At 40.7% G+C, this 10,955-nt stretch overlaps 2 protein-coding genes across 2 annotated transcripts; both read left to right on the top strand.

The window, feature by feature from the left end:
* The first annotated feature begins 409 nt into the window (after positions 1–409).
* LOC134312006 (uncharacterized) lies at positions 410–2,685 on the top strand. Its single transcript, XM_062993655.1, is given in 2 exon segments — positions 410–425; positions 1,496–2,685. Coding segments are annotated over 2 exon segments (1,206 nt in total).
* Positions 2,686–4,129: 1,444 nt separating this feature from the next.
* LOC134312509 (zinc-binding protein A33-like) lies at positions 4,130–9,562 on the top strand. The gene is made up of 7 exons (XM_062994501.1): positions 4,130–4,341; positions 6,241–6,830; positions 7,462–7,557; positions 7,639–7,872; positions 8,484–8,631; positions 8,798–8,824; positions 8,926–9,562. Exons 2-7 carry the CDS (start codon positions 6,243–6,245, stop codon positions 9,471–9,473), a joined length of 1,641 nt encoding a protein of 546 aa, XP_062850571.1. The 5' UTR covers positions 4,130–4,341; positions 6,241–6,242; the 3' UTR covers positions 9,474–9,562.
* The last annotated feature ends 1,393 nt before the right edge of the window (positions 9,563–10,955 follow it).

Here is a 10,955-nt window from a genome sequence, read left to right as displayed (position 1 = left end):
GAACAGTACTTGAATATAAATAGAGTGAACGTACCAGTACATAATAGAGGAATAGAAAGGTATACACTCTCTATTACACACTGCAGGGCAGCACCTACTCACTCACTCACTCACTCACTCACTCACTCACTCACATACAGACATACTGACCATTTAATCCACCTTTTGCACATTTCTGAGAGGGGTAACAAAACTGGAGTAGCTGAAGAAAACCCAATCTGACACTAACTAGCTGAACTCAAGAAACCCCTAACAGACAGTGACTTAACGACAGTTTGGGGAAGATTCTTTCCTGTATTCACAAAATCCAAGAATAACTGGTTTGACAGGTTTGGTGTGTAGGAACTCCAAATACTTGTACAGAGCTCTGACCTAAACCCCATTATACAGCTTTGGGATGAATTGGAACATGTACCGCAAGCCAGGTATTCTCACACAGCACTCAGCATCAGTGCCTGACCTGACAAATGCTCTTTTGATTGAACAACCACAAATCTCCACAGATAATTTTGTTCAGAGCCTTTCAAGAAGTGTTGAAGTGTTTGTGGCTGTTTAGTTTCACAGCCCTCATAATTATTAAGTTCAGGCATTTCAGCCACACTGCATGTTAATAGGCATATAAAAATTACTGAAGGAAGATGTGTTTTATGCTTTCACCTTTGTGGTAACAGTTTAAGGAAGGCCCTTTCCTGATCCAGTTTGACCCAAAGCAAGGTCAAAGTTTAACAAGTTTGGTATGAAGAAACTTTGGTGGCTTCCACAAAGTCTTGACCATAATGATAATAAGCACTCTATGATGAAATCAGAACATCAACAGAACATTTGTACATGGGCACAATTTTCAACAAACACACTTCAAAATGTTGTGGAAAGCCTTTGCAGAATAGAGTAGGCAGTGACATCAGCACAGTGGGGGCCAACACTATTTATACCCATGGTTTCGGATGTCCAACAAGATCATGATTATGTGTCCACATACTTTTGGCCATATAATGTTTATAAGAAATATATTGTGATATGAGTTTTTGCTACATCACACAGTCCTACATTATACTGCACTTGGGCAAATGTTGATATTCTTTAAAAAAAATAATAGTACTAACATCTTAATAAAAATCACATTATAAATCAATGTACATTAAGACAGTCACCAACAATCCCTCCTCTCATTTAGCAGCTACACTATATTGCCTTCACATGCATATGAACTTGAGTGACTCTCGTTCTTAATCCATAGGGTATAATAAAATGTCTGCCCACCCTTTGCAGCTATAACAGCTTTAACTCTTCTGGGAAGGCTTCCCACAAGGATTATGGGATTATTTTTGACCATTATCCAGAAGCACATTTGTGAGGTCAGACACAGATGTTGGACGGGAAGGCCTGGCTCGCAGTCTTCACTCTAATTCATCCCAAAGGTGTTCTATCAGGTCGAGGTCAGGACTCTGTGCAGGCCAGTCAAGTTCTTCCACACCAAACTCGCTTCCACGCTGAGCAAGGAGATGGTGCGGAACTGCTAGTAACATCTCACAGTTCCGCACCATCTCCTTGCTCAGCGTGGATGGCATTATCTTTTTCAAGATTCTTGCTAACCGGCTAACTGAGTACCTCCTGAGGAATTCCTATATTGACACATCAGTGCAGAAGAGAGGAGTCCCAGGCATGCCAGGCTGTTTAGAACACACAGGAGTGGTCACGCAGTTGATACGGGAGGCAAGGGGAAACCGAGGGGACCTGGCAGTCATTTAGCTTGACCTTGCCAATGCCTATGGATCCATTCCTCACAAGCTTGTGTCAACAGCTTTGACAACATACCACGTACCAGAGAAGATCAATGAACTCATTTGGGACTATTACAGCGGTTTTAGTCTGAGATTTACCTCTGGGACAATAACATCAGCATGGCATCGATTAGAGAAGGGCATCATCACTGGTTGCACCATATTAGTGGTGTTGTTTGCCCTAGCGATGAACATGATGGTCAAAGCAGCAGAAGTGGAATGTAGGTTCCCCCTGTCCAGATCGGCCATTCGCCAACCTCCGATTCGAACCTTCATGGACGACCTGACAGTCACAGCAACAACAGTGACAGGATGCCGCTGGCTTCTGTGGGGACTAGAAAGGATCATCACATTGGCGAGAATGATGTTCAAGCCAGCCAAATCCAGGTCTCTGGTCCTGAGGAAAGGAGTCCTCATTCCATCAGTGTCGGAGAAGCCTGTCAAAAGCCTGGGAAAGACCTTCGACAGCACTCTGAGGGACAAGACAGCAGTCCAGTCAACACAAGCGGAGATGAAAAACTGACTATCAGCAGTGGATAAGTCAGGTCTCCCAGGAAAGTTCAAGGCATGGATATATCAACATGGTATCCTGCCGAGACTCCTGTGGCCACTGTTGATATACGAAGTCCCAATAACCATCGTGGAGGGCCTCGTGCGCAACATTAGCCAGTACTTGCGCAGGTGGCTGGGCCTGCCAAAGAGCCTAAGCAGCATTGCCCTGTATGGGCACACCAACAAGCTGCAGCTTCCTTTTACTAGTCTGACAGAGGAGTTCAAAGTCACCAGAGCCAGGGAGGTGCTGCTCTACAGAGACTCAGCTGACAATAGGGTCTCCTCCGCAGGCATCACCGTTAGAACCAGAAGGCAGTGGAAGGCCCATCCAACCTGCAGTGCTGGGGGCTAGCAGAAACACCAGTATGTCCCCTGTGCATGGGTCAAGGCTCCCTAGAGCACATCTTAAGCTGCTGCCCTAAAGCCCTGGGAGAGGGGAGGTACACCTGGTGCCATGACCAGGCGCTGAAGGCAGTAGCTGACGCCATCTGTACTGGAATCCAGCAGAGGAAACATCAGCTCCCAGCAAGGCACAACATCACCTTTATCAGGGCAGGGGAGAAACCTCAGGCAGCAGCAGGCCAAGCCCAACTCCTGAAAAACAACCCCACACCATAATCCCCCCTCCACCAAACTTTACACTTGGCACAATACAGTCAGACAAGTACCGTTCTCCTGGCAACCGCCAAACCCAGACTCGTCCTTCGAATTGCCAGATGGAGAAGCGTGATTCGGCACTCCAGAGAACACGTCTCTACTGCTCTTGCATTGTGTTTGGTGATGTAAGGCTTGGATGCAGCTGCTTGGCCATGGAAACTCATTCCATGAAGCTCTACACACTGTTCTTGAGCTAATCTGAAGGCCACATGAAGTTTGGAGGTCTGTAGCGATCGACTCTGCAGAAAGTTGGTGACCTCTGCGCACTATGTTCCTCAGCATCCGCTGCCCCGCCCTGTCATTTGACGTGGTACCACTTGGTGGCTGAGTTGCTGTCGTTCCCAATCGCTTCCACTTTGTTATAATAACACTGACAGTCGACTGTGGAATATTTAGTAGTGAGGAAATTTCACGACTGGACTTGCTGCACAGGTGGCATCACGGTACCATGCTGGAATTCACTGAGCTCCTGAGAGCGACCCATTCTTTCACTAATGTTTGTAGAAGCAGTCTGCATGCCGAGGTGCTTGGTTTTATACACCTGCGGCCATGGAAGTGATTGGAACACCTGAATTCAATGAATTGGGTGGGTGAGTGAATACTTTTGGCAATATAGTGTATAACAGTCTTCACTTTTCTAGAGAGTGTTTTCCACAAGATTTTGAGTGTGTCTGTGGGAAGTTGTACCCATTGCTTGACGTTAAGGCCTGAATCACAGTTGATGTTTGAATTCATTCTTACTGTGGTCAGTGGGGTTGAGGTCAGGGCTCTGTGCAGGACACCAGAGTTTCTTGTCAAATCATGTCTTCATGGACCTTGTTTTGTGCACAGGGGTTATAGTCATGCTGGAACAGGAACTAGCCTTCCCTAAACTGTTGCCACAAGGCTATAAGCGTATTAATTATTATAATTGGTTTTATACACCTCTTAGCAATATGTTTGGTTAAAACACATGAACATAATAATTAGGAAGGGTGTCCACATATATTTGGTCATATAGTGTATAGTGTATCTTAATCATTTATTTCTTCATACTTATGAATTATGGGTTTTTTGTTTTGATCATATCGAGAGGTGCATTGTGGTCCATGCTGTAATTTCAGATGGTGAAGGCGCCACCTGGTGACCAAAACCAAGAACACAAAAATCATCGTTTCATGACGTCACTCAGCAGAAGCGAAAGTGAAACACGTCACTGTTACACAGACGAAGTTCATTTTCTTTCAGCAGCACATAAAGTTCAAAATCCACATTGAAGGAAGTAAAATTACTTCAGATAAACTGAACAGCAGCAGAAATAAAGCAGCTCGGAGAGGAAATTTATTCAGCTTTATTACTGAAAGTGTTTGTGGTGAGAGAACTTCCTGTTTTACACCATTTCTACACCGTTCTACACCGTTTCTACAAGTTACTTATTATTATTATTGAACATTCACCTGACCTTCATTATCATTTACAATAATCATTTAACATTATTACATGTATGATTTGATATAATGAAGGTTGTAGTAGTTACCTAGTAACATGTACCACTCACTACACCTGTATTACAGTCCTACAGTATGAGTACTAGGGTTGGGCGGTATGACGGTATTACGTTATACCGCGGTATTTAAAAATGGTGACGGTATTCAAAAATGGTGACGGTATTTTTTAAATGTGAAGCGCCAAATTTCTGCTTCAGGTTTACCTTGAAAACTGAGACTTTAGGACATGCGCGCAGCCACACTAAGGGAGGGGTGGGAGGAGTAGGCGATTGGAGCTCGCTGATTGGCTGTAAGGTGTGTAAGGTGATAACACAGAGAGACAAGTGAAAAGCCACACTGGCTAGCGTTAGCTGTGAGCTAACAAGCAGAAACTGAAAAACGGCTCGTCTTTTAATTTTTCAAAATCAACATTTTTTATCAGTTCAACCGGAAATGAACACAAGCGCGTGCATGCGCGGACATGTACTTATTTACTAAATATATCTTCAGTGTAAATCGAGCACAAGTGTGGAGAAATAACGTTACGCCCAATCCGCTGTTCTGACTCGTCTGCCATAGATTTTCCTGCCTATGTAAGAACTATTTTTTCCTAAATAAAAGCGCTATATTAAGAAAAAAGAATGTCTCACCTGTCGTGTAATGTGAATTATAAAATATATTGTCTGGCCATTTAAGAATGTTAAGTGCACTATAGGGCGTAGGGAGCGAGTGTGTAGGGAAGAGATCGGATTTGTACCGTTTCCGTGTTCGTGTTTTGCAAAGATAAGCAATGTTTGACGTTCAGATTGTTAAATCTTTTTATAATAAAACATTGAAATATTGTAATTACACTCAAGTGTGTACACTGTAAAGTTTGTCCGCGACGCCCCCCCCCCCCCCCCCCCCGTAATGAGTACAGTAATAAATTATATGTAAAACTGCTAAGAATGAAAAAAAAAGATATGTAGTAATTTGTATGATTTACTACATCTGTATTACAGAATAAAGGTCCTACAGTAATGCAATTTTATATATTTTTAAATATTTATTAACTGAAAACAAGGAATCTCAATTATCAGATGAATGTCTAATAATATTATAAAACTTTACCGCAGTCATTTACCACCATCACTTATTGTTTATGTTTGGTCTTTTATTTTATAATGTTGAAAATGTAGCATGGCTGTACTATGATGTATTTTATGGTTCAGAGATGAAGAGAACATTTTACCACAAACAAAAGGTTTTTACTACAGTAAACAAGTGGATTATTGATCTGATCAGTCAGATAAATGTGACCGACTGGCAGTGTTTAACAACTTCCCCATTCTCCTCAATGTCAATGCTACACATGTTTTATTCTGTCTCCATCTCCTGTTTGTGATTGGTGCATGATTATTGCATACATCAGTTTCCACTTGTTCTCCTGATGAGTTTTAGTGTCTCATATTATGGAGAGTTTGTTTAAGTGTTTATCTTGTTGCCTGTACTTGAGTCCTGTTCCTGGTTCCCATAGATGACTGACTGTAAACTGACCTGTGCTGTGAACCATGAGAATGTTTTCTGGATTTGCTCCATGAACATTTGCTGATTATATCCAAATTTATTTTGCATCCTCCTACATGTCTTACAGGACCTACACAGTGGTTCTAAAGCTGGGGGTCAAGACTTGGGTTCACAGGAGATTTTTCAAAACGGCTAATAGAAAGTAATAATTAAATAAGTATAACTTTATACATGTAAAAATAATGATTCTTCTTCTCTCTCTTCATCTCCTCTATCAGTCATGGCTTCCTCCAGCAGTTTCCTGTCTGAAGATCAGCTCCAGTGCTCCATCTGTCTGGATGTGTTCACTGATCCAGTCTCTACACCATGTGGACACAACTTCTGCATGATCTGTCTCAAAAAATGCTGGGACACCAGGTCAATCTGCCAGTGTCCAGTTTGTAAAAAGGAATTCCCTAAAAGACCTGAACTTAATGTAAATACTTTCATCTCTGGTCTGGCTGCTGAGTTTAAAAAATCAGTTCAGGTGAAATCCAGCAGCGCTGCAGAACAACTTCCCTCCAAACCTAAGAGTGTGCTGTGTGATTACTGCACTGAAGAAAAGCTGGAGGCTGTAAAGTCCTGTCTGGATTGTGGAGTTTCTTACTGTAACACTCATCTGATGCCTCACAAAACTGCAGCTAAACTCAAGAAGCACAAACTGATTGATCCTGTGAAGAACCTGGAGGATTACATCTGCCAGAAACATGAGAAACCTTTGGAGATGTTCTGTAAAGACGACCAGATGTGTGTATGTCAGTTCTGCATGGAGGGGGACCACAAGAACCACATAACTGTTCCTATAGAGGAGGAGAGTGGAGTGAAGAAGGTGAGGAGCATTGTGACACAGTGAGCATCACTGAACTAAACGGTTAAACTATGAAACTCCCCATGACTGGATGATTCTGATTATAAATTGTTTGTTTATTAGGATTTTAACACTTTGGTTACATTCATGACAGCAACGGTAGTTAGTCATTACACAAGACTCATTAGTTCACAAGTTTATATCAAACACAGTCATGGACAATTTAGTGTCTCCAATTCACCTCACTTGCACGTCTTTGGACTGTGGGAGGAAACCGGAGCACCCGGAGGAAACCAACGTGGACACTGGGAGAACATGCAAACTCCACACAGAAAGGACCTGGACCACCCCACCTGGGGATCAAACGCAGGACTTTCTTGCTGTGAGGTGACAGTGCTACCCACTTAGCCACCGTGCCACCTTGATTATAAATAGATTGATGTTTTATGGTCTTTGAACACCAAATTAAGTAGGTTTTTTTCTGCGCTTGTTAAACAGACAGCAACTTGGTTCTATAATGTCATTAGTGATTATGTTTGGTCTAGGTGGTGACTTCTCTGTGCCCATATATATAAGGCTAGGCTTTCCTATTTATTATTATACATATAGTACATTTTACACCTGAGCGTTTAAATTTTTCTTTATGTGACAGAATCAGCTTGGTGAGACTCAAGCAGAAGTTCAAAAGTTGATCCAGGAACGACTGAGAAAGATTAAGGAAATCAAAACCTCTGTAGAACTCAATAACGTGAGTCATAATTAATTCTATAGTGGTGAGTACAATTTTAAATTTTAATAAAAATATATAATTTGATTTCTCACTTTTTAGAAAAATACAGAGAAGGAGAAAGCCGACAGTATGAAGGTGTTCAGATCTCTGATGAGCTGCATTGAGAGAAACCAGGCTGAGCTGATTAAAGTGATGGAAGAGAAGCAGAGAGCAGCAGAGCGTCAGGCTGAAGAGTTCATTAAAGATCTGGAGCAGGAAATCACTGAACTAAAGAGGAGAAACACTGAGCTGGAACAGATCTCCAACACTGAGGATCATCTCCACCTCCTACAGGTCAGGGTCCATCTGTTTATCATTAGTAGCAGAAACTTTGTTAGAGAGGTCACTGGATACAATATAAGTTTTAAGGATAAACAAGGTGGTTCTATTTCCTTCATCATGTTGCTTTGTAATCAGTAGAAAACCAGGCTTGTCATCATATGAATCAATCTTGTAAACATTTTAATTAGGGATATTTTTTTATTTTTATGAGATTATTTTGTTTTATTGGAGCGAAACAATTTACACATTTTATACACTGATTTTTCCAGACATCTTGACTATCATTTCCAGGCAGATAGAACTTGCTTGCAGACTTAACAGCAGTAAGGGGTGTCTGATTTCTATAAACCTGCAGATAAACATGTTTTAGTATAGTAAAGTAGTTAGAGTATAGTAACTTTGTCAAACCAGGGTACATTTAGTGTTAGAATTGTATTTTATAGAGTGGAAATGATGGTTAAATGGCTAGCGTAAACTAAACAAACCTATCCTGGTGTGTTTTTAGATGTGTTATGAAGTTTGATGTGGTTGATCCAGAGTATTTAGGTTTATAGAACTCTCCACATATTAGTACAGTTATATCTCGGATCATTCTGATCCTCCTCTGTCCTGCTATACTGTAGATTTACCCGTCCCTGTGCAGTCCTCCACCCACCAAGAACTGGACTGATACCAAGATTAACCCTCATCTGAATGTGGAGACTCTGAGGAGAACTCTGTTGCAGCTTCAGGAATCTCTCAACATGGAAATAAAGAAAATTGGTGAGATCAGTAAGTACTGGGAACTACTTGATCTGTAAGAATTTGTGATGAGGTTAAACAGAGGAACTGAACAACATCCTGATACTAGAAATGTTTTCTTGATGTTTTAACAAAAATGAAACAAATGTAAAATGTAATAAAACATAATATTGTTCATCATTCTTTTTCTAAACAGAACTAAAGAGAATTCAACAATATGCAGGTATGTGAACTCTCATTGATCACATGACTAAATCTAAACACATTCACCATTATTCACTGTTCTCTGTTCAAATGTATTTAAATTGTGTTTCTTTCTCTCAGTGGACGTGACTCTGGATCCTGACACAGCTCATCCTAAACTCATTTTGTCTGAGGATGGAAAACAAGTGAAGCATGGAGACAAACGACAGAATCTCCCTGATAATCCAGAGAGGTTTGATTCTTGTGTTAATGTGCTGGGAAAGCAGGGATTCTCTTCAGGAAGATTTTACTATGAGGTGCAGGTCAGCGGGAATACTGAATGGGATTTAGGAGTGGCCAAAGAGTCCATTAACAGGAAGGGGGAGATTAAACTCACTCCTCAGAATGGATACTGGTGTATGTGGTTAAGAAATAAGACTGAATATAAGGCTTGTGAATCTTCTCTTCTCCCCCTCACACTGAAACAGGCTCCTCAGAAGGTGGGGGTGTTTGTGGATTATGAGGAGGGTTTGGTCTCCTTCTATGATGTAGATGACAGCTCTCACATCTACACTTTTACTGGTCAGTCTTTCATTGAGAAACTCTATCCATACTTCAGTCCCTGTCTTAATTATAAAGGTAAAAATTCAGCACCACTGATCATCAAACCTGTTAAACAATCTGATTGAGATTTATTCTCTACAGAATCCAACATTATTGGTCATAAATTAAAACTCTCTGATAATAAAGAACTGGAATTAAGATTAAAGATCTAGTTTATATGGTGTAAAAATATATTTTAAACTATCTGTAATTTAGTGTTTCTTAGGACTGTAATAATTAAATGTAATAATTTTTACATTTTATTGTCAAATTTCTTCGTTGGTTGTTTGGTGTGTAAATAAAATCTTTTTAGCTTTGTAAAGTTTTGGATAACTGATGAAGAACAAACTGTGTAAAATACATTTTGGCTGAACTGTTGCTTCAATCATCCATTGCCAGGCACCGTTTAGCTCGGGAGAGGAGATGTCGCAGGGAATGCAGGGAGAACTCGTCCAGCTTGTTCTCACTCAGGTCCAGCTCTGTGAGGGAGCTTTATATGGAATTGTCCCACTTTGCACCTATAACAGCCTCCACTCTTTAAAAAGAGCTTTTACAATGTGTCTGTGATAATCTGTGCTCATTCCTCAAAGACGTCCTGTCTCAAAATCAACATTCTAGTTCATCCCAAAGGTGTTTAACAGTGTTAAAGTCAGGGTTAGGGTGCAGGCTTCAAGTTCCTTCACACCACACTCACCAAACCAGGTCTTTATGGGACTGAGACACATTCATGCTAGAACAAAAAAGGCCTTCATCAAACAATTGTGTCAAAGAGAATGCATATAATTAACTCCACATAGTTCTAGTACACAACGAGTGCAAATGAACCACCTGAAGTCAAGAGTTAGGAAAGATGGTTATGGTAATGGACTAGTAATCAGATGGTCTCCAGTTCAAGCCCTATTACTGCTAAGTAGCCACTGTTGGGTGCCTGAGCAAGGCCCTTAACCCTTGTTTAAATTGTATTCAAATATAATTGTCAGTCAATTGTAGTATTGATTGGATTAAAATAATGATCGATTAATTAATTATATAATTAATTAATAGCCTTTATTACGGAGCACCACCAGCGATTTTAGATTTAAAGGTTGACCGCTGGAAACCTCGGTTTAATATATCATACGTAAACAAGTCTCTTTTCTCTGATTGTAAGTTCTTTAAAATGAACTGTTTCTCGCGTCAAAGCAATTAAAAACACAGTGTCAAGTTGCATAAAATGATAATGTTTATTAAACGAACAATAACACTACGAATACAATGCTTACTACCTTAATACCTAACGATTCATGCATACATTGTTAGATGGACTACTATATAAAATTAGGTTGAGATTTACGATGGAATGATGGAAGGAAACCCTTCTAAGATCTAATTAAAGAGTATACGAGAATAGTGAAACGAATAAAACATTTGTAGTGAAACCCAACTTTTTAACAAGAGCACATAAACCGTGTTACCTGGAGCCGTAAGCCGTAGGAGGTAGAAGCGGAATACCCCAGTTTAGATCACCTCGCCGCCGGTCGTCTTGGTTGATTCTATTTCGGCCTTGGATCCGTAGAACACTTGCGGTC

This window comes from Trichomycterus rosablanca, chromosome 4 (assembly GCF_030014385.1).
Source record: "Trichomycterus rosablanca isolate fTriRos1 chromosome 4, fTriRos1.hap1, whole genome shotgun sequence".
In the NCBI taxonomy this organism is placed as follows: Eukaryota; Metazoa; Chordata; class Actinopteri; order Siluriformes; family Trichomycteridae; genus Trichomycterus; species Trichomycterus rosablanca.
The sequence above is the reverse complement of the archived record's forward strand: the minus strand, read 5'-3'. Positions and strand labels throughout refer to the sequence as shown.